A 21674-nucleotide genomic window follows, 5' to 3' on the forward strand; every position below is an offset into this window, starting at 1 on the left:
GGGACACTGGGGTACCGGGCGCGGTGCATGCTGGGATTGGGGGGGGACACTGGGGTACCGGGCGCAGCATGAAGGGAACAGGGCGCGGTGCATGCCGGGATTGGGGGGGACACTGGGGTACGGGGCGCGGTGCATGCTGGGATGGGGGGGACACTGGGGTACGGGGCGCGGTGCATGCTGGGATGGGGGGGACACTGGGGTACCGGGCGCGGTGCATGCTGGGATTGGGGGGGACACTGGGGTACCGGGCGCGGTGCGTGCTGGGATGGGGGGGACACTGGGGTACCGGGCGCGGTGCATGGGGGGGGGGGGACACTGGGGTACCGGGCGCAGCATGAAGGGAACAGGGCGCGGTGCATGCCGGGATTGGGGGGGACACTGGGGTACGGGGCGCGGTGCATGCTGGGATGGGGGGGGACACTGGGGTACGGGGCGCGGTGCATGCTGGGATGGGGGGGGACACTGGGGTACGGGGCGCGGTGCATGCTGGGATGGGGGGGACACTGGGGTACGGGGCGCGGTGCATGCTGGGATGGGGGGGACACTGGGGTACGGGGCGCGGTGCATGCTGGGATGGGGGGGACACTGGGGTACCGGGCGCGGTGCGTGCTGGGATGGGGGGGACACTGGGGTACCGGGCGCGGTGCGTGCTGGGATGGGGGGGACACTGGGGTACGGGGCGCGGTGCATGCTGGGGTGGGGGGGACACTGGGGTACCGGGCACAGCATGAAGGGAACAGGGCGCGGTGCATGCTGGGATGGGGGGGGACACTGGGGTACGGGGCGCGGTGCATGCTGGGATGGGGGGGACACTGGGGTACGGGGCGCGGTGCATGCTGGGATGGGGGGACACTGGGGTACGGGGCGCGGTGCATGCCGGGAGGCTGCCGCGGGCACGTGACGCGGTGCGCGTGACGTCACCTCCGGGCGCCCGGCACGCGCGGGCGGGCGGCGGTTTGTTTTCGCGAGGGCGCTTCCGGCCTGTCATGGCGGCCGAGCCGGGCGGCGGGAGCCCCCCCGGGCCGGGCGGCGAGGAGGAGCGCGAGGCCCGGACCCTGAGCCCGGGGCCGCCGCGCGAGGCCGAGGTCACCGTGGAGATCGGGGAGACCTACCTGTGCCGGCGCGCGGACGGGACCTGGCGTGAGTCCCCCCCCCCCCCGAACCCCCCCCCCCCGGGAACCCCCCCCCTCCCTCCGGCCCCCCCCCCGGGAACCCCCCCGGGACGCCCCCCCCCGGGACTCCCCCCCCCCCCGTCCTCCCCCCCCCCCGGCTAACCCCTCCCCCCCCCGGGTTCTCCTCCGCCCTGAGCCCGGTCTCTGGCCTGTGCCTGGGGCCGCCAGGGCCCCCCCCCCCCGCACTCTCCTCTGGGCCCGCCTGTTGCCCTCACTCCCATTGCGCCGCCCCCAGCCCCTGTGGGAGAGACCCGGCCCCAGAGAAGCCCTGTCGGGATTGGAGATGTGCAGGACTAGTCGACTCCCCCCCCCACCCTCCTTTGCTGTATCAGAGCAACGCAAGGGGGGGGGAGGGGGCATTTCAAAGCAGCAGCGCTGCACAGCTGAGCCAGGCATGCCGCCAGCATGGAGCCCCGGGGTCAGCAGGGGACTCTGAGTCCTCGTCCATCCCTCCATCCCGTCCCCCGTCCCCCCCTTCCCCAGCTAGTCCTGACCTCGGCTCCATGAGGGCACTGTGGCTTTGAAATACACAAGAGCCCCTGCTGGAGAGTCTTGTACATTTCAAAGCTGTCCCAGTGCAGCCCAAAGACTTCCTGCTGCCTGCAGAGTTCCACATTCCTCCTTCGAAATGTACAAGAGCCCCAGCAGGTGCTACCGACGAGCTGATGGAAATTCCATCGACTAGTCAATTAACTGCAATTTAACATCTTTAGTCAGGATAAGCCCAGGGCTTCCAGCTCTCCCCCTTCATCCTCTAGCTCTGTGTTGCCGCACAGACGGGTCCTGGGGTGAGAGACCTGCCCCTCTTGTGAAAGTAGGTCCTGATCTCTCTGATCACCAGTGCCACTTAGCCCTCAGACTTTCCCAACCATGTGCCCACAGGACATGGCATAAAGGCTTCCCCCTCCCAATACGTCCCATTCCCACTCTTTTTCACTGCACCAGTGTAAACTGACATTATAGAACTGCCTGAAATAGGAGAAATTTAAATATGTCCTAAATCTCTGAGATTTCATGGGGAAGCTATTGGAAAATAAACCAGAGGGTAAATCTAAAGCATAGCTGTTATTCCACGTGAGTTCTATGGGTGGGTGCTCTAATTCTGCACTAAGAAGGCTTTTCCCCCTGAGACGGATGTGTCCTTAGTAAAGGATCAGAGGGGTAGCCATGTTAGTCTGAATCTGCATAAACAACGAGAAGTCCTGTAGCACCTTATAGACAAACAGATTTATTGGAGCGTAAGCTTTGGAGGGCAAAGACCCACTTAGTCAGATGCATGAGACGAAGTGGGTCTTTGCCCACGAAAGCTTGTGCTCCAGTAAATCTGTTAGTCCATAAAGGACTTCTCATTGTTTACCTTAGTAAAGCATTTGTCTGTCATTCAGTGTAAAAGGGCTACCATTTTTCAGGGCATACATTGCACCTAACCCACTTGTTCTTACTTCCTCTGCTCATCTAAGCTGGCACTAACCTGGTGATTGTCTTGCAGACTCAGCCGAGGTGATTCAGTCACGACTCAACGAGCAGGAGGCCCGGGAGGAATACTATGTGCACTATGTCGGATGTGAGTACGGCCCTGGGTTTTGTTCCTGTGGAGGGGGATTAATGTGGGTGACTATTTACTAAGTTCGCTATGGAAGCACCTAAGAGTGTGATATTGTTAATTCCTTTCCTCCCCATAGTTCATATTCATAACTGCCTCATTTTCACCTTTACCATGAGTCTGTCACCCATACCCCCACAAATCTATGGGAAATTACCCTGCAGAATTCCTCATTACAGGATTTCCTAGGGGCAAAGAGGACTTTGCCCTTCTATAGCACTGGAGATCTAAGGATATGTCTGCTCTACCTGACTTTGGCAGGGGTGTGATTTCTAGAGGGCTAAAATACCCAGGAATCAGGACCGTTTGGTTCCAGTGCCCAGGTGTTGAGTGTTTTGGGACATGGTGAGACTGTCACTCTACAGATAGAAGCTGGATAGGTTCCTTACTGCCCCATCTTAACCACAGTCAACCGGCGCCTGGATGAATGGGTAGATAAGAACCGGCTGGCCCTCACCAAGACAGTCAAAGATGCAGTGCAGAAGAACACAGACCAGTACATGAACGAGCTGTCAGAGCAACCCGAGCGTAAGATCACCCGCAACCAGAAGCGCAAACATGACGAGATCAACCATGTTCAGAAGGCAAGTGCACTGGGGGGAAGGGATGTTGCCAGGATCAGGGCTGGGGAGCTCAAAGGGGAGCAGTCTTCCCTCCTAGTCAGTGCTGACACCAGGGGGCGCTATGCTGTAGGGGTTGGGGTGGAAGGTTCAGTGTGGCCTCAGTTAAACTCTGTGATGCAGTGTGGCAGCTGCCTGATACTGGGTTGTCTCCTCATAGACCTACGCAGAGATGGATCCCACCACAGCTGCCCTGGAGAAGGAGCATGAGGCGGTGAGTGGCCCAGGGCATTGGCCTGGCATCTAAAAGGGCGGGACCCCGGGCCCTTGCTCTGATCACTAACCTGGAGTGTCCTCTGCTCCCTGCTCTCCCAGATCACCAAGGTGAAATACGTAGATAAGATCCACATTGGCCACTATGAGATCGATGCCTGGTATTTCTCCCCCTTCCCGGAGGATTATGGGAAGCAGCCCAAGCTGTGGATCTGCGAGTACTGTCTGAAATACATGAAGTTCGAGAAGAGCTACAGGTACCACCTAGTAAGTAAGGGCCAAGCCCTAGTGGCGGCGGAGCTGTGGAGGTGGGAAGCCCGGGGCAGTGGCGTATCTGTTGTGGGGAGGGGCTTGTCCAGGGCTGGGATAGCAGGGGGGCTTGGGCTTGAGGGACCCTGCCAGCGCTTACAGGGGAGCTGGGGGCTGTGTCAGGATTGAGGGGCACCAGCAGCATTGTGTTGGCTTGGCCAGTGCCCGACAGTTTCTCTGTGGCAGGGCCAATGCCAGTGGAGACAGCCACCAGGGAAGGAGATCTACAGGAAGAACAACATCTCGGTCTATGAAGTGGATGGCAAAGATCACAAGGTGAGGCAGGGCTGTTGGGCGTCCCAGTGCGCTACCCCCAGTGAGGTCCCTGCTACCGCGGTACCTCGGTTCTGCTCTGAGGAGCCCAGCATGTGTCTGCCCCCTCCCACCCCCCCAAAAAAAGGCTGTAGGGCTATAAATCAGACCCGTCTCGCCAGTCCCACCTGGTGTTCCCCAGCAGAGAGAGAGTCGCTCCATCGGGGCTCCCCTAGCCAGTCCCCACTCAGGACTGGATTGTCCCCAGCAGTCGGCTCCCTCATCCTTCCCTGTGACTGGCAGCTTCTTAGGGGTGCCCCAGGCTGGGCGAGTCCTGTGCTGTCTGATGGCTGCTTTTCTTGCTTCTGCTCAGATTTACTGCCAGAACCTGTGTCTTCTGGCCAAGCTCTTCCTAGACCACAAGACTCTCTACTTCGACGTGGAGCCCTTCGTCTTCTACATCCTCACCGAGGTCGACAGGCAGGGAGCCCACATCGTCGGCTACTTCTCCAAGGTAGCACCTGGAGTCAGCTCTGGGAGGCTGGCAGCAGGATTCCTGGGTTTGATCCCCAGCTCTGGGGTGGGGGGGGGGGGGTCGAGTGGGTTAAAGTGGAGGAAGCTGGGAGCCAGGACTCCTGGGTTCTGTCCCCAGCTCTGGGCCTGGGAATTGGAACAACCTTTTGTCAGCTTGCACCAGTCCCCCGCTGATCTGCAGTGACTGGGACCGATGGGAGCTATCTCTGAGCCCACATGCGGAACGCTGGTTCCCCTCCCTGTGCCAGTCTGGGTCCAGCCTTGCTCCCCCTATGTCCTCCCCCACTGTGGGTAACCCTGTGTCTGTGCCTTCTCTGTGCTTAGGAGAAGGAGTCTCCGGATGGGAACAACGTGGCCTGTATCCTCACCCTGCCCCCCTACCAGAGACGGGGCTATGGCAAGTTTCTCATCGCGTTCAGTGAGTAGCCTGGCACTGGCCTTGGTTATGCTGTAGCCATGTGGGCAGTGAGTTGGTAGGTTCTCGGATTGGAGGAAGTGGCTCCCCTCTTGGACTGCCACTGAGTGAGCTCCCTGCTGCCCCCAGAAGAGGTCCCAGTAGCGGGGGGCAGGAAGGATGATCCTTGTCCTGAGACACTGTCCCTCCCCAGCCTCTGTGCACACAGTTCCCAGAGGGGAATGCCATAGAATTCCCGCACTCCCAGGCCAGGGGCTCTGATCTCTCCCCACCCTTTTCCATGCCCGTAGGCTATGAGCTGTCTAAGCTGGAAAGCACGGTGGGCTCCCCAGAGAAGCCCCTCTCGGACCTGGGCAAGCTGAGCTACCGGAGCTACTGGTCCTGGGTGCTGCTGGAGATCCTGAGGGACTTCCGAGGGACCCTGTCCATTAAAGACCTCAGGTGAGCGAGGGAGCGGGGCTGCAGCAGGGACGCAGATGGGGGAGCACCCCCCCTTGAGCCCGGTAGAGCAGGGGTTGCCAACCAGCTAGAGATGAAGAGCCAAAATAGAAGGAGCTAGAGTATGAAGAGCCACGTATTATATATTTAGAGAGAAAGAGAGAGTGATAATTTATAAAAATAACATTGCAGGACATTTCGGACAAAACCCAATAAAAAAAGTCTCTAGTCACTTAAAAATTTCACTGCCCGTCCGTAGATCTTGACCAGGAACAAACATCAAATTAAAAAAACAAACAAAAAAAACCCCATTAAAAATACAGTAATACTCACACTAAAAAAAAAAAAAAAGCATCCCCACCTTGTATTTTCAATGTAGCACAACTGCCCTATTATGTGCTGTGACATTTTTAAAACTAAACTGAATGGAGAAGTAAATTAGCACAATTTGAAGCGCCTGTTTCACTCCAGCTTGTTGATCTCTGGGCTGGTTTCCTCTTTTTTTATTTTTTTATTTTTTTTTATGAAGATTGTGGCTTTTTTATAGTTCTAAAAATTCAGGTCTGTCCCAGACTGCAAATAGGAGAGGTTCAAAAACAGGAAGGGAGAGACTCATATGTCAGAATAATTGCTTCAGCCTGGCAAACAGTAGCCTTTGAATTTTCGTTTAAAGAAACGGTGTAAGCCAGGTACATGCTGATTCTTTTTTTGCCCTGGAATTTAAATATGGCATCTGTTGGCTGCCTTATTCTGTGTCCACAAAAACTTTTGAGTTTAAGGTGCTTCAGCGCCCCCCAATCCCCACTGTAACCCAATGCACCTCCCCTCCCCCAAGTACCCCCCCCCCCCTCCCCTCTCCCCACTCTAACCTAATGCCTGGATCTTGGAGCTGCCGCCACACACTTCTCCCGCCAGGCACTGGGACGCATGCGCAGAGCAGCCGGCCATGAGCAGGCGCTGGGGCATGGCTCACAACCAGCAGGAGCCGCATTTCTTCAATCAAAGAGCCTCGTGCGGCTCCAGAGCCGTGAGTCGGCCACCCTTGCTGCAGAGCCACAGCAGAATGAGGGCAGAGGGCCCCTACTGAGCCCCTGCCCTGCCTCACGCAGCACAGCACCCCTGAGCACTGCCTGGGGGTGGGTACCCCGACTCAGCCCCACGCCCGCTGCGGTGTCTTCCCATCCCAGCCCTGAGCTGGCCCTTCCTGCTGAGCGCGCCAAGCCCCAGCCTGGCGCAGCTGCTGCCAACGCCTCCGCCCCCCCTTCTCCTGCAGCCAGATGACCAGCATCACTCAGAACGACATCATCAGCACGCTGCAGTCCCTCAACATGGTGAAATACTGGAAGGGGCAGCACGTCATCTGCGTCACGCCCAAGCTGGTGGAGGAACATCTGAAGAGCGCCCAGTACAAGAAGCCTCCCATCACAGGTAGTGGGCTGCTCCCCGCTCGGGGACCTGGCTCTGACCCTGCTCCGGGGCCAAGGAGTGGGACTCAGCCTTCCCTCACTAGGGCGCACCGCGTGGCTGCTTGGCTCATGGGGGCGGGACGTGCCACTGAGCTCACTGGCACGTTCCTTCCCCGCCTTGTAGGCCAAGAGAGCAGCGATAAGCCTGAGCACAAAGCAGCCCTGTTAGAGGCCGGGGTAGGACAAACACCCCTTTGAGCATTCCCTGGCCGCTCTCAGGTTTCCAGGTTCTCTGAAGCAGGCCGTTGTTTTTCCAAGGGCAGGTGATGGGCGGGGCACTGCCCGTTAAGTAACCAGAGGCTGAGAGCGCCTCTCTCATCCCAAGCCAGCTGCCTGCTTCCCTCTCTCCCAGGGACAGCTCCAAGCTCTTCACAGGCTGCAAAAGCGGGGCTTGCACACCCCTCCCTGAAATGCGTCTGCTCTGGGGTGGCGCTGGCTAACAGCAACGCTGCTCAGCTCTCCAGCCACCTCTGGGCTGGAAATGCCAAGGTGGGGGTTGGAGGAAGATGCATTTTGCTTTGAACCTCGACTGGAGACACCGATCGTCCTCCAGAGCCACTGACGTGTTGCTGAGTGGCTTAGACACAGCTGCCACGTCCCACACCAGAGGTGGCTGCATTTCAGTGCCAGGTGAACTACACCCCTGCAGCATCGCTGTGTTGCTGGTACCCAGCTGCCTCACCCCAGAGGTGGCTGCATCTCAGCTCTGCGGCAGTTTTTTCACTGTATTACAGCACAAACTGCATTCCCACGGCTGCAGGCTGCCTCCCTGCCTAATTGGCTGAAAGGTTGCATAGAGAACGTTTCCGGGGTTCACTTGAAGTGCACGTGTATTGCAGCCTTAACGAGAGCGGAGCATTTTCCTTTGGCTGCCAAAAAAAATAATTGCAGGGTGGAGCCAAGGCCTTTTACATTGCGAAACTTTAAGGCACATGATCCGTTTAGCTTATTGAAAGAGAAGTGTGAGGTGGCTTGACCTTGGTGTCAAAGTACGGGGGGGGGGGGGGAAGAAGGTGCTAACGGGCTCGTTAAGCTAGCAGAGAAGGACGAAGGACAGAGCGAGAACTAGGGGCTGCAAGTTAAAACCAGACCAAGCCCCATCAGAAATAAGGAACCAGATTTCAGCAGGGTGGGTGACAAATCTTTGGATGTGACCCGGGGGAAATTCCAGCTGGAGTCAGACCCTGTGCACATGGGTGAGATCCATGGGTCAGACACCAAGGAAAATATTTCCTGCAGGAACTCAGAGCCCTCCCCATCTGGTGTCCGTTGGCGCTATTGGCTGCTCGCAGTCACCACGCAGCTGTATGCCCTTGCAGGCCTCTCATCACCCCCTTCCGTCCAGAAGCACCCCAGGACATTAGGGAAATGACCATTTTCTGGTGGCTTCCAGCCCGTACTGGGGGCTTTCCTGGTGGCTCTGTCAGTCACACACAAGTTGCTGCGTTTGCCGAGGCTCAGGCTGTGTGTGGAGGGCGGAGAATGATCTGGTTGGGCCCTGCTGGGAGCATTGTGTGTGTGGGGGGGGGGGGTTGTAGATTCTGTCAAACTCACCCCCCCTCCTCATTTTCCCTCCCCAGTGGATTCCATCTGTCTCAAGTGGGCACCCCCCAAGCACAAGCAGGCCAAGATGTCCAAGAAGTGACAGGCTCGTGGAATACAAGGGCCAAGCAGCCCCTCCATTGGGTGAGGCTCTGCGCCCCACCTGACTGCAGAGCACCGGATGCGACCCCGGCTGCGTGACCCAGCCGCCTGGGTGTTGGGGTTGGCGGCCTGGCCTGCAGCACCTCAATTCCCTTGGAGAATGGCAGCGTGGGATAGAGCCATGGCTGAGCTTTTCCTGCCCTGGGCAGGCGGTACCCTGGACCGTCAATCTGGGGATGCCGCCTTGGAGAAAGGGTGGGGGTGCGCTGCTCCGGGAGAGCGGATGCCACGTGTGCCCGGCAGCAGCGTGGGGTTCCCTCCTCACATACAGTCGGCCTCTCTGGGGGCTGGGGCCCAGCACAGCGTAGCCCTGCCTTTCTGGTCCCCCATACGGGGCTGATATACTGGAGAAAGAGCCTGTTCTAGGCATGCCTTGATGGGGCACCTCCCCCCAGCACCTCAGCTGGGTCCCCCTCAAACTTCCGTGTATGGGCTGCTTCCTGCCCCGGGAGCTTGGGACCTGCCCTCCAACCCCCTTCTCCACTGCTGGACTCACTCCCGGCGAAGGTTTGTGTTTCCCCACTGCTTGGAGCTGCCTTTTCCTGGGGTCTGCTCCACAAGGGCCTGGGTGAAAAGCGGGGGGGGGGGGGCCCTGCTGAGTGGGGCTGGTCTCCAGTACAGGACCCACCTCCCCTACACGAAGCCGAGCGGCCACAGGGCTGGGGCATCCCTCATCCAGACACAGCAGGGTTGCCTGTCTCCAGGCTTCCTGCACATCGTGCATCCTCCCAGCCCTAGCCTGGTGCCACCAGCTGGAGGTACGCGTGAGTCTCGCTGCTGGGCGTGGGGGGCTGGCTGGCGCAGACACCCCCAAGCCCATCCCCACAGCTCCCCTGCACGGCTGCTCCCTGCCTGCAGCTCTACTGTTCTGTTCTAAGAAGTGTGTATTTTTCATAAATAAAAGTGTTAACAGCGTGCGTCTGTCATGAGCCTGCCTTGGGAAGGGTTGGGTGGTGGGGAGCGGGATGCTAGGGGTGGGGGCAGTGGAGGGATGGTAGCTGGGAACAGGGGGGGTGGAGGGATGCTAGCAGTGGGGGCGGGGGCGGTGGAGGGATGCTAGCTGGGGGGGCGGAGGTGGTGGAGGGATTCTAGGCCTGGGGGAGGCAGCCCAGAACTTCATTGCGGGCTGTGTTAATGCTCCTGCCCATCCCTGGAGCGTTAACGCCTCCCTACCCAGCAGGTTCCTTGGAGCGGCTCCCAGCCGGATTCCCCTGCCGGATTGACACAGCGCTGGAGTAACTGCCCTGCACCCAGCATTGGGGCTAGCCAGGCGTGGCCCAGCCTTGCTTTGCCCCTCAGACCGTTCTGGGGGCCGGGTACTTGGTGCGAGCCCCGGCTCTGGGACGAGAGTGGGGTTCAGTGGTTAGAACACCCCAAATGCTTTACAAAAACCCTAACAGCCAGTTCCATAACACAGGGCTCCTCTTTATTAAACCCTTCACGTATGTCAAAGCCCTTCCATTCCCTCCCCTTCCCCCCAAGCTTAGAACCAGCAGGCGCCTGGCCTGACCCCGTGCCTGAAAGTCGGGGCCAGGCCTGTGCGCTCCCAGCTGGGCGTGTGTTGAACTCCCATTTCCTTACAACCTTCCCTCCCTCCGCCATTCTCCCGGGGTAGAAAAGCCAGTTCTGCCGGGACAGCCCGGCCCAGCCCTGGGGCTTCGGCTGGCCTCGAGGAGCCGCCCCCTGCGATCTGCCAGCTCCTGCTGAGAGCCCTTTGCCTTGACTCACTGTGGGACTGAAACCCGGCTGTTTCTACGTGACGCAGGTGAAAGGAGGAGGGAGTGTTTCTCCGTCCTTGGGGATGGCCTTGCGCCCCTTTCTGAGGCCAATCTGCCTCCTGCCGGACTCCTTTGGGGCAGCGCCAGCAGCCCTGAAGGTAGCCTCAGGAGGAGGGAAAGCGGGGGGCAAAATCCAGTTCTACTGGAGTATCTGCCCCCATGATCCCAGCGGCAGATCCCATGCCCCCAGCTCCCCTGCCCGCTATGTTAGGAGTGGGCGAGGGTGGCATTACCCTGCCTGGGCCAGGCTCAGGAAGGCCCAGGAGAGCAGCCAGGGGGCCAGGCCACACGCTGCTGCCCCAGAGCACAACCCCTCCTCAGAGCCCGGCTCCTGATCCACGCTCACATCGCTCAGCTCCACCTCTGGGACCATCTCCTGGATCCAGGCCGCGTGGGCTGGGATGCGGGTGTAGACACCGGGCCGGTTGGCGGCCCCACATGCTTCCCCCCAGCTCACCACTCCGGCCAGCAGCCAGACACTACCCACTTGGCAGGAGAGGGGTCCCCCGGAGTCACCCTGGAAAAATCAGGATGGGGAGGGGGAGAATGGGACCTTGTTAGGCTGCCCTGCGAGGTGCCGCGGTGGCAGAAGCAGGCCTGAGAGCAGGAGTTGGGGCTGCCTATTGCTATGGCCCAGATTGTGGGCCCGGGGAGGTGGAGGTATCACAGCAAGGCTGGAGGAGTTGGCAAGAACTTGGGCACCAGAGCGAGGCCTGGGGGGTGGGTCGGCGCGAGTCCCAGAGCGAGGCTTGGGGGGGTGGGTCGGCGTGAGTCCCAGAGCGAGGCCTGGGGGGTGGGTCGGCGTGAGTCCCAGAGCGAGGCCTGGGGGGTGGGTCGGCGTGAGTCCCAGAGCGAGGCCTGGGGGGTGGGTCGGCGTGAGTCCCAGAGCGAGGCCTGGGGGGTGGGTCGGCGTGAGTCCCAGAGCGAGGCTCCAGGGGTGGGTCGGCGTGAGTCCCAGAGCGAGGCCTGGGGGGTGGGTCGGCGTGAGTCCCAGAGCGAGGCCTGGGGGGGTGGGTCGGCGTGAGTCCCAGAGCGAGGCCTGGGGGGGTGGGTCGGCGTGAGTCCCAGAGCGAGGCCTGGGGGGTGGGTCGGCGCGAGTCCCAGAGCGAGGCCTGGGGGGTGGGTCGGCGCGAGTCCCAGAGCGAGGCCTGGGGGGTGGGTCGGCGCGAGTCCCAGAGCGAGGCCTGGGGGGTGGGTCGGCGCGAGTCCCAGAGCGAGGCCTGGGGGGTGGGTCGGCGCGAGTCCCAGAGCGAGGCCTGGGGGGTGGGTCGGCGCGAGTCCCAGAGCGAGGCCTGGGGGGTGGGTCGGCGCGAGTCCCAGAGCGAGGCCTGGGGGGTGGGTCGGCGCGAGTCCCAGAGCGAGGCCTGGGGGGTGGGTCGGCGTGAGTCCCAGAGCGAGGCCTGGGGGGTGGGTCGGCGTGAGTCCCAGAGCGAGGCTCCAGGGGTGGGTCGGCGTGAGTCCCAGAGCGAGGCTTGGGGGGGTGGGTCGGCGTGAGTCCCAGAGCGAGGCCTGGGGGGTGGGTCGGCGCGAGTCCCAGAGCGAGGCCTGGGGGGTGGGTCGGCGCGAGTCCCAGAGCGAGGCCTGGGGGGTGGGTCGGCGTGAGTCCCAGAGCGAGGCCTGGGGGGTGGGTCGGCGTGAGTCCCAGAGCGAGGGTTGCAGGACCCCGCTGGCCAGAACACGGGTCTGCAGGACCACAGCCAGAAACGACGTTGCCAGGAACAGGGCTATGAAGTCACATCAAGTCCCTTGTCGACGTGAGCCAAACAGGGATAGTCAGGTGGAGAGGGAAACCAAGTCTTTGAAGTCCTGGGACCATCCAGCTGGGTTTTGCGGGGGGCCGGATGCCCCTGGACTGCTAGGGGTGGGGTTCCCCTGCGGAGCTGACCTTGATGGCTGGGGCGCTATAGGGCAGGGAGCGTGTGAAGTAGCAGGCAGGAGAGCAGCAGGCTGACAGCCAGGATGTGGGAGGTGGCGAGGTTCAACGGCTGTTTCGGGGAGATTGGCCGGGGCCAGTTGGGATGGTGCTGGACGCCATCGTAAGGGCCAGAGTGAGCGGTGGTGTTGGGGCACAGCCCCTCCTCCGAGACGGGCTCCTGATCCACACGCACGTTGCTCATCTCCACCTCCGGGATGATCTGTTTGATCCAGGCGATGTGGGCTGGGATGCGGGTATAGACGCCGGGCCGGTTGGGGGATCCACATGCATCCCCCCAGCTCACCACCCCAGCTAACAGCCAGGCATTTCCCACGCGGCAGGAGAGGGGTCCGCCGGAGTCACCCTGGAAGAACAGGGTGTGGAGAGGGCATTAGGAGGGGGATTGGTGGCAGTAGTGGGATACAGATGCCTGGTCACTAAAGCGTAGCTGTGGCGGGTGGAGACTGGCCGAGGGGGGGAGGGGCCCTTGAGGCCAAGGTCAAGGAAGGGACGGACATATCTATATCCTAACAACCCCGCCCTTAGTTCTACGGAGAGCCGGACCCCCAGCACCCGCTCACCTGGCAGGCGTCCTTCTTGCCCTCAGCGAACCCGGCACACATCATGTCCTCCTGGATCACGTGGGGCTCCGCGGGGTCGGCGTTGATCTTGTAGAGGCAGCGGCAGGTCTCCAGCCCAATCACTGGCACCTCCAGCTGCTGCAGGGTCTTGGGATTGGGCAAGCTCACTGCATGGGGGAAGCAAAAGCAGCCAAGTCAGGGTGGGGCAGCCTACTCCTCCATGGGGGGGGAAGGGAGCCACCAGGGCGAGCTGCGCGGGGTGGCGGGTCCAGGTCCCAGAGCAGGTCTCAGGGGCTGGTACATGGCCCTAAAGCCCTCCCTGCAGCTGAACTCACCTTCACTGCCTCTCCAAACTGGTTGGCGGCTGTTATCCAGCTGCCCCACCCCAGACACAGCTGCAGCTCCGCAGCGGGGGAGCCATCTCCCTGCGCGACTTCATTACCCAGCTGCCTCGCCCCAGACACAGCTGCAGCTCCGCAGCGGGGGAGCCATCTCCCTGCGCGACTTCATTACCCAGCTGCCCCACCCCAGACACAGCTGCAGCTCCGCAGCGGGGGAGCCATCTCCCTGCGCGACTTCATTACCCAGCTGCCCCACCCCAGACACAGCTGCAGCTCCGCAGCGGGGGAGCCATCTCCCTGTGAGACTTCATTACCCAGCTGCCCCACCCCAGACACAGCTGCAGCTCCGCAGCGGGGGAGCCATCTCCCTGTGAGACTTCATTACCCAGCTGCCTCGCCCCAGACACAGCTGCAGCTCCGCAGCGGGGGAGCCATCTCCCTGTGAGACTTCATTACCCAGCTGCCTCGCCCCAGACACAGCTGCAGCTCCGCAGCGGGGGAGCCATCTCCCGGCGCGACTTCATTACCCAGCTGCCCCACCCCAGACACAGCTGCAGCTCCGCAGCGGGGGAGCCATCTCCCTGCGCGACTTCATTACCCAGCTGCCCCACCCCAAACACAGCTGCAGCTCCGCAGCGGGGGAGCCATCTCCCTGCGCGACTTCATTACCCAGCTGCCCCACCCCAGACACAGCTGCAGCTCCGCAGCAGGGGAGCCATCTCCCTGTGAGACTTCATTATCCAGCTGCCCCACCCCAGACACAGCTGCAGCTCCGCAGCGGGGGAGCCATCTCCCTGCGCGACTTCATTACCCAGCTGCCCCACCCCAGACACAGCTGCAGCTCCGCAGCAGGGGAGCCATCTCCCTGTGAGACTTCATTATCCAGCTGCCCCACCCCAGACACAGCTGCAGCTCCGCAGCGGGGGAGCCATCTCCCTGTGAGACTTCATTATCCAGCTGCCCCACCCCAGACACAGCTGCAGCTCCGCAGCGGGGGAGCCATCTCCCTGCGCGACTTCATTACCCAGCTGCCCCACCCCAGACACAGCTGCAGCTCCGCAGCGGGGGAGCCATCTCCCGGCGCGACTTCATTACCCAGCTGCCCCACCCCAGACACAGCTGCAGCTCCGCAGCGGGGGAGCCATCTCCCTGCGCGACTTCATTACCCAGCTGCCCCACCCCAGACACAGCTGCAGCTCCGCAGCGGGGGAGCCATCTCCCGGCGCGACTTCATTACCCAGCTGCCCCACCCCAGACACAGCTGCAGCTCCGCAGCGGGGGAGCCATCTCCCGGCGCGACTTCATTACCCAGCTGCCCCACCCCAGACACAGCTGCAGCTCCGCAGCGGGGGAGCCATCTCCCTGCGCGACTTCATTACCCAGCTGCCCCACCCCAGAGGAGGCCGTGTTAACCCTGCACTTACCAGAAGTAAGCACGTGCCCCCAGCCAGTCACGGTGCATTTCATGCCGCTGGGGAAGCTGACGGACGCGGACGGCAGGCAGATGGGGCGAATGGTACGTGAGTAGGAGACAGGCTCTTTCAGTTTCACCAGAGCCAGGTCCCCACCGGAGCCTTCATCCGTGTAGTTGGGGAACTTGATGGCCTCCGCCACCAAAACCACCTTGATGTCTGCTCCAGGGTTGCTCAGCTGATAGGCTCCTAGTGTCACCTCATAGTCAGCGATGGGGTTTTCCCTGCACGGTGGGGGAGAAAGACATGGGATCTCAGCCAGGAGAAAAGCCTGCACCTCGGGCTGCAGGAAGCCTCTGTGAATGGGGACTCTCCCTTAGCTGGCAGCAGTGTAGGGGCAAGGACACACGCCATGCTGCCTCAGATTCTATGCTGGAGAGAGGAGAGGGACACACCCATGCTGGGAACGGGGTCTAGTGAGTTAGAACGGGGGGGCTGGGAGTCGGCGTTCCTGGGTTCTAGTGAGTTAAGAGGGGGGAGACTGAGAATGAGCAGCTTTGCCCACAGAAACCCACTCAAACAGGTTTAGGGCCAGAAACGGAGATACAGGCTCCTTCTGACTCGTCCCCTTCCCGGCCTCGTGCTCCCACCCCCAAGGAACTCTCAGAGATGGGTCTGGCCCACATCCCCCCCACCCCCCGGTGCTCTACTTACGGTGGGAAGCAGTGAGCTGCGGTGATCACCCACTGGGGGGCGATGAGGGAGCCGCCACACACGTGATTATTCAGAAAATTCAAGCTGACCTGCCAAGGCCACTGCCCGGCCTGCGAATCCGTGCCCCCCACGATCCGGCCCATGGCAGGAATCCCACATGTTCCTGCAGGGGAGCAGAGAAGCAGCGAGTGAAACAGAAACAGCCGCTCATGGGGGTGGATTTTTCCCAGCCCCGAGTGAGAGAGCTGGGTTGGATTAACTCTGTAACACACACTTGCCACAAGGGAGGAGAGAGGTTCGCACCCTTCCTCCTCTAGGGGGCACCATTCCTTTGACTGGCTGGCCCCCACATGAGTGGAATGAGCCTACACTCACAAGTGCTCCTCCCTTAGCTCTGCTGGTTGTTGCTTGAGCCTTTACCCAAGAGATGGTGGGTTCGAATCCTGCTCCATACCTTGAGGGAGAACTGGTTTATATTGGACACAGTTGTCCCCTGTGGATGGTGGCTTCACAAACACACCAATAATCTCCCCTCCACCCCCCAAAAAATAATTCTACTGACTGAATGATTCAAGGGAGGCTGTGGCCATCACAGGGCTGTTGGAGACATCAAGACCAGCCTACAGCAGGACCAATCCCAACTAAATCAACCCAGCCAGGGCTTGTCAGGCTGAGACTTAAAAACCTCCAGGGATGGAGATTCAACTCTTCCCCACCTGCCTAGGGAAATAGCGTTTCCTAATCTCCAACCTAGACCTCCCCCACTGTAACTTGGAAATGATCTGGAGAAGAGCCACATTCTTACCTGTTTGTCCAGAGATCTGTTGTACACCTAGTCAGAGGAGGGGAAAAAAAGCACAATCAGGCATGCACCCCAGGATGACAATGAGGGGAAGGGTTAGCAAGGGACAGCTTCATTCCTGCTGGGGGAACAGCCCGTTACATTTCCAGGCTAGACCCTGCTCAATAGCTGCCGATGCAGCAATAAAGTAAAGCTAAGTTCCACCCACTACATTTAACTCCCTTCCGAGAGTCCAGGTTACAACCCAGGAGTCCAGACTCGCAGCCCCCCCTGCTCCAACCATTAGACTCTTCTTCCTTCCCAGAACCAGGGAGCCAAGTGTCTCCGCAGACAGAGCAAAGTGCCACCTTCTGAACCAGGAACATCACAGCGCCTGGGGCTGTCTCCTCCCCAGCCCAGCCCATGAGACAAGCCCTTGAGCCAAGCAGCCATCGCGGCAGCCTGGCTGGGTGATTCCCTTTGGCCTGTCTCTGTCTCGCACCCAGCGCCACCCTCCTTTTCCAGGAACTGCTCCCTGCCCGTCCAAAGCATCGCCCCGGATTCCTCCGCAGAGGCAGGCAGGGCTGTCAGTTTCACTTCTCCAGGCGCTGCCTGACTGGGAGGGCGGGAACAGGGCATGGGGGTTTTCCCTTTTATGGAGCTGATCCAGCCCCAGGGAAGGGGACCGACTGCCACAAAGCAGAGGGGAGTGGGGCCTTTACCCTCAGGGGTCTCGCACTCCCAGCCTGGGAGCCATCTAGGGCCCGACTACGTCCCCAATCCGGACAGTGAAATGTACATGAAAGAGTCATTTAACCAGGCCCGCACTGGGAGGAGGGGGGATGCTCAGGGACTCACCCACGCACCCGGCTCCCAGCAGCACCCGTTCCCCAGTGCCATGTGGTCCTGGCCGTAGAGGGTGCTGCTCAGGCCGGGAAGCTGCGCTAGCTGCTTCGGGGGGATGCCAATCACACTGGCCAGGTGACGTGTTTCTGCAGCCAGCAAGGCCGGGCTGGTGGATTTTGCTTCCCGTTACCCGGAGCAGGGGCAGGAGAGCCCAGTGCAAGGGTGTGTATGTTAGTGGGGGGGGGGAGGCAGGCAGGATCCCACCGTGAGGGTGCAGATGTTAGCGGGGGAGGGGGGAATCCCAGTGTCAGAGTGAGGACTCGCTCTCATGCCTTTTGTAGGCGCCTGGTCTCTGGCTGGGGTCTTGCACAACTCGCATGTCCTGTAGTGCCAACCCCAAGATTTCAAAACCCAGGAATCGGCCCCCCCCCCAAAAAAAAGGAGCTTAGCTCCTTGAAAACCCAGATTAAAATACACTTGGGGATCTAGATATTTGGCCTTGGGCATTTGAGGTCTTTGGCTGAACTCAGGGCACGTTTTCTAGCTTTTCTCCTCAGGCCATGAGACCGAAGGTCTGTCTTGAAAACAGGAAAGGAAGCAGGCGGCCAGAGTTCACGTCTAACCCCCGGCACCAGCAAGCAAGCCAACCCGGCTTCGACAGAGCGGTCACAGTTTGATAGAGGCGGCAGGTGGTGAAGTTCCCAGATCCGGCTTAAGTCTACCCACGTGGCCGAGGCTTCCCAAAAAACAAGCCTGGATGCTCTGGATCCCACGCCTCATATCAGGAGCGCTGGCCTCCCTGAGATCCCGTCAATGTCACAAAGCACGGCCCTCGTTCCATGGCTGACACCTATGGGCCAGGCTCTGCACACGCCTCCCCCGGGGCACCGGGACTTCCGGCTGGTGCTGGCAGCAGCGTGGCGTGAGCAGCTGGAAGCCCCGTTAGCCTGTCGGGGTGGTAGCAGGGCCCCTCCCTCCCAGGCTGGTTATAAATTGGTGGCAGGCGGGGCCGGGGGGACACACACCGGGGGGGGGGGAGCGTAAGGGCCAGCAGGCAGAGCCGGGAGACGTGTGGGGGAGGGGATGTAAGGAGACCCTACCTGCCCCCATGGGTGCCCTGCCAGAGGGGGTGCCCACTGGCCCGCTAGGGGGGTTGAAGACCTGCACTGGGTCCTAAGTTGGAGACTCCTTCCCTACAGGGCATCTTAGCTCAGTACTGATCTCCCCCTGCCCACCTGATGTCCCATTCAGTGGCCTGTGTGACACGAATTTGCCAGGTCTCAGCATTGTCACGTGAGCCAGCCCCAGCCTGGGGCTCAATGGGCCGCTGGCCCCCTCTCCTCCGCTCCCCACGGGGCAGGCCGGGCTGACACATGGTTACCCCGTGTGACCTGGCACCCAGTCACAGGGCACCCGGCATTGGTGGCAGCCTGTCTGCCCCGCATTCCTCCCGCCTGAGCCAAGAGGCTAAACATAGAGCCAGACCTGCGGGACAGGTTCCTGCGGCGGGACGTCAGGACACCGTGTCCCCAAGGGCCGTAGGCCTGTCGGCGAGGAACCCAGGCAGCTTCAGCTGCGCTAGCGGGGCGGTGGGAGCCGGCCCACCCCTGGGAGAGCGTTAGGCGCTCCCCTCCCCAGCCCACAGGCGGCACCTTGCCTTGGTTCTGGGCCGTTACCCCGGGAGCCACGGCCCGAGGGGCAGGTCTGAGGCTGGGTTTTCCCTAAAGCAAGGCCCGGGCAAAATTAAACCCAAACCTTCACTCCCGACCCGTTCCCCCACCCCAGGCCAACCAGTCTCCCCTCCCAACGAGAGACAGCGCCCGCCAGAGACAAAAGGCCCCTTGGCTCATCCCCTGCCCCCCAGCCCCAGCCAGCCCCTCCCCCTATGGGGTCAGGTGTGGGGAAAGGCCCCATGCCACACCTCCCTGCCCCCACGCTGTGTGACAGGATCGGAGGGGGAAAGGCCCCCGGCAGAGTCCCACTGCCGGCTGCACAGAGAGGCAGACATAGCCCGGGGCAATGGAGTGTGGGGGCGAGTGCTGCCCTGGGTGGGCCCCGCTGGGGGCGGGGAAGAGGGGTGTTCGGGGCTGTAGCTTGCAGCCCAGGCAACCCCCAGGAGCAAAGCCTCACACCCAAGGCAGAGGCCGTGGGGCCGTTTGCACTGGGCTTGAGTCCCAGGGGCCCAGCCTGTGAGTTTCAGGCGACCCCCAGGGAGTTTCAGTCTCCCAAGCTCTGTTTGTACAAGGGGAGAGAGGGCACTTGGCAAAGGGCTTCGGGGCCTTTCTGTAGGTCTCTGCTCCGCCCACTAGGCCCCACCACCCTCCCTGGAGTCCTGCCTGTGGCCACCCCTGCTCTAACCATTAGGGATCAAAAGTGCCAGAGGGGGAGCCGAGTTAGTCTGTGCAGGGTGAACAGCAGCTGGTCTGGGAGCACTTCATAGACTAACGACACGTCCATGGGGTCACGAGCCTTCGTGGGCACGGCCCTCTTCCTCAGGCGACCGGTCATCCGGAGCAGTGGCCTGCGCCCACAGAAGCTCATGACCCCTTGGACACGTTTCAGTGGGATCACTTCCTCCAAGCGGCTCCCAGGGCCTGCTGGCCGGTGTCACACAAACCCTAACCCTGCGCAGAGACAAACCTGCTCCCAACCCAGGGCAGCAGCCCCTCCCCTTCCCCCCCACCCCTCCCTCACCCCACAGATAACAGACCTGGGGAACCTGCCCGGCAGGAACCTACAAACCCTCCAGCCCAGCCAGGTAGAGCCACCGGGCAGGGACCTGCCCTTCCAGCCCAGTCCCGCAACACACACACACACACACACACACACACACACACAGCGGGAGACACACACAGCTCTAACCCAAGCACATCACACCCAGGAACACACCCCACCCCACCAGCATGCATCACACACACACACACACACACACACACACACACACACACACACACACACACACACCTCTTCACACAGCAAGGGCAACACACACACACACACACACAGAGCAGGAGACACACACACACACACACACACACACACACACACACAGCGGGAGACACACACAGCTCTAACCCAAGCACATCACACCCAGGAACACACCCCACCCCACCAGCATGCATCACACACACACACACACACACACACACACACACACACACACACCTCTTCACACAGCAAGGGCAACACACACACACACACACACACACACAGGGGAGCACCACACACCGGGAGACACACACAGCTCTAACCCAGGAACACACCCCACCCCACCAGCATGCATCACACACACACACACACCCCTCCTCCTCACACAACGGGGCATCACACAGACCCCCTCACCCCTCACACAGCAGGGGCAACATACAGACACACCACACACCCCGAGACACACACCGCGCGCGCATCACACCCGGGAAACACACCCCACCCCACCCCACTAGGGTGCATCACGTTGACACACCCCGCCCCCTCACACAACAGGGGCCACACGCACACACAACACCGCACACACGTGACGCTCACACACATCATACCCAGCCCACACACACGTTGCCCCACCCGGACCCACCGCCACGGACCCCACGGACCCCTCACACAGCACAGCACAAGCCGGGGTCAATACCACGGCGCGGCGCCCCCCCCCCCGATTTCCATCCCGCCCCCCAGCCTGGGCCGGGGGCCGCTGGTCCAGTGGCGATGCGGGGGGGGGGGGCACTGCCCCTGCCTATGGTTGAAACCGCTTCAAGCGGGGGGGGGCAGCTCCCCCGCACCCCTAGTGCCAGCACCCATGGGTCGGCGCGCAACAGGGCGCCCCGAGACCGGCCCGGCAGAGCGCGGGGACAGGGTAGGAGCCGAAAACAGAATGGGGGGGAGGGGTGCGGGGGGGGGGGCAGGGGCGGGAGGGAGAGGGGGAGAAGGGGGAGGGAGGAGAAGGGGCAGAGGAGGGGGAGAAGGGGGAGGGGGCGGGGGGGGCAGAAGGGGGAGACGGGAGGGAGAAGGGGCAGAAGGGGGAGGGGTGCGGGGGGGCAGGGGCAGAAGGGGGAGACGGGAGGGAGAAGGGGGCAGAAGGGGGAGGGGTGCGGGGGGGCAGGGGCAGAAGGGGGAGACGGGAGGGAGGAGAAGGGGCAGAAGGGGGGGGGTGGGGGGGCAGGGGGCAGCAGGGGGCAGAAGGGGGAGAGGGGCGGGGGGAGGGAGAGGGGGGCAGAAAAGGGGGCGCAGGGGACGGGAAGGAGGACGCGGGAGGGGCGCCGGGGTCCGGCCCGCACTCACCCAGGCCGAAGAGGAGGCCGATCAGAGGCCCCAGGGGAGCCGGCGGCGGCCCCATGTCCCGGGCGCGCTGCGCGGGGTCTGGCTGGCGGCTGGGAGCGGCGGGCGGGCGAGGCGCGGCGGGGGCAGGTGCGCTCTGCACTGGGACGCGCCGCCCGGTCCCTCCCCTCTTCAGGGCGCCCCGAGCCAGGGAAGCCGCCCAACCTGCTGCGCAGGGACCCGCCTCCCGCCCGGCCCCGCCCCCGGCTCCTGCCCCTGGACCAGTTCCCCTGCCCCGCGGCGCAGCCCGTTACCGGCGGGCCCTGCTCCCC

At 61.9% G+C, this 21674-nt stretch overlaps 2 protein-coding genes across 6 annotated transcripts; one reads left to right on the top strand and one right to left on the bottom strand.

Moving 5' to 3' along the window:
• Positions 1-884: 884 nt before the first annotated feature.
• KAT8 (lysine acetyltransferase 8) lies at positions 885-9641 on the top strand. 3 transcript variants are annotated; one of them, XM_089778940.1, is made up of 11 exons: positions 885-1140; positions 2662-2736; positions 3184-3359; positions 3556-3609; positions 3711-3875; positions 4104-4193; positions 4543-4683; positions 5028-5121; positions 5409-5559; positions 6472-6692; positions 6830-6967. In XM_089778940.1, the coding sequence occupies exons 1-10, from the start codon at positions 987-989 to the stop codon at positions 6641-6643; spliced, it is 1272 nt and encodes a 423-aa protein (XP_089635066.1). In that variant the 5' UTR covers positions 885-986; the 3' UTR covers positions 6644-6692; positions 6830-6967. The 3 variants fall into 3 exon arrangements, with proteins under 3 accessions (XP_089635066.1, XP_089635065.1, XP_075785075.2); XM_089778939.1 differs by lacking the exon at positions 6472-6692 and adding an exon at positions 8603-9641 and having other exon boundaries at positions 891-1140; positions 5028-5100; positions 6830-6984; XM_075928960.2 differs by lacking the exon at positions 6472-6692 and adding an exon at positions 8603-9641 and having other exon boundaries at positions 893-1140; positions 6830-6984.
• Positions 9642-10130: 489 nt separating this feature from the next.
• PRSS8 (serine protease 8) lies at positions 10131-21527 on the bottom strand. 3 transcript variants are annotated; one of them, XM_075929073.2, is made up of 7 exons: positions 21367-21527; positions 16273-16299; positions 15468-15630; positions 14766-15037; positions 13001-13167; positions 12390-12783; positions 10885-11021 (listed from the first exon to the last, which is right to left on the bottom strand). In XM_075929073.2, the coding sequence occupies exons 1-6, from the start codon at positions 21419-21421 to the stop codon at positions 12406-12408; spliced, it is 1062 nt and encodes a 353-aa protein (XP_075785188.2). In that variant the 5' UTR covers positions 21422-21527; the 3' UTR covers positions 10885-11021; positions 12390-12405. The 3 variants fall into 3 exon arrangements, with proteins under 3 accessions (XP_075785189.1, XP_075785188.2, XP_075785187.2); XM_075929074.2 differs by lacking the exon at positions 12390-12783 and having other exon boundaries at positions 10131-11021; positions 21367-21525; XM_075929072.2 differs by lacking the exon at positions 10885-11021 and having other exon boundaries at positions 12084-12783; positions 21367-21525.
• Positions 21528-21674: the final 147 nt, after the last annotated feature.

The sequence above is a fragment of the Pelodiscus sinensis genome, chromosome 5 (assembly GCF_052426305.1).
Source record: "Pelodiscus sinensis isolate ZL-2025 chromosome 5, ASM5242630v1, whole genome shotgun sequence".
In the NCBI taxonomy this organism is placed as follows: domain Eukaryota; kingdom Metazoa; phylum Chordata; order Testudines; family Trionychidae; genus Pelodiscus; species Pelodiscus sinensis.

Excerpts from the sequence above, each read along its gene's own strand:
- KAT8 (XM_075928960.2), top strand. The coding sequence starts at position 987 with ATGGCGGCCGAGCCGGGCGGCGGGAGCCCCCCCGGGCCGGGCGGCGAG. Across the intron at positions 3,610-3,710 it reads TGGAGAAGGAGCATGAGGCG|ATCACCAAGGTGAAATACGT; the intron begins GTGAGTGGCCCA and ends CTGCTCTCCCAG. Across the intron at positions 6,985-8,602 it reads CAAGAAGCCTCCCATCACAG|TGGATTCCATCTGTCTCAAG; the intron begins GTAGTGGGCTGC and ends TTCCCTCCCCAG.
- PRSS8 (XM_075929073.2), bottom strand. The coding sequence starts at position 21,421 with ATGGGGCCGCCGCCGGCTCCCCTGGGGCCTCTGATCGGCCTCCTCTTC. Across the intron at positions 15,631-16,272 it reads ACAGATCTCTGGACAAACAG|GAACATGTGGGATTCCTGCC; the intron begins GTAAGAATGTGG and ends GCTCCCCTGCAG. Across the intron at positions 15,038-15,467 it reads GCAGCTCACTGCTTCCCACC|GGAAAACCCCATCGCTGACT; the intron begins GTAAGTAGAGCA and ends CCCACCGTGCAG.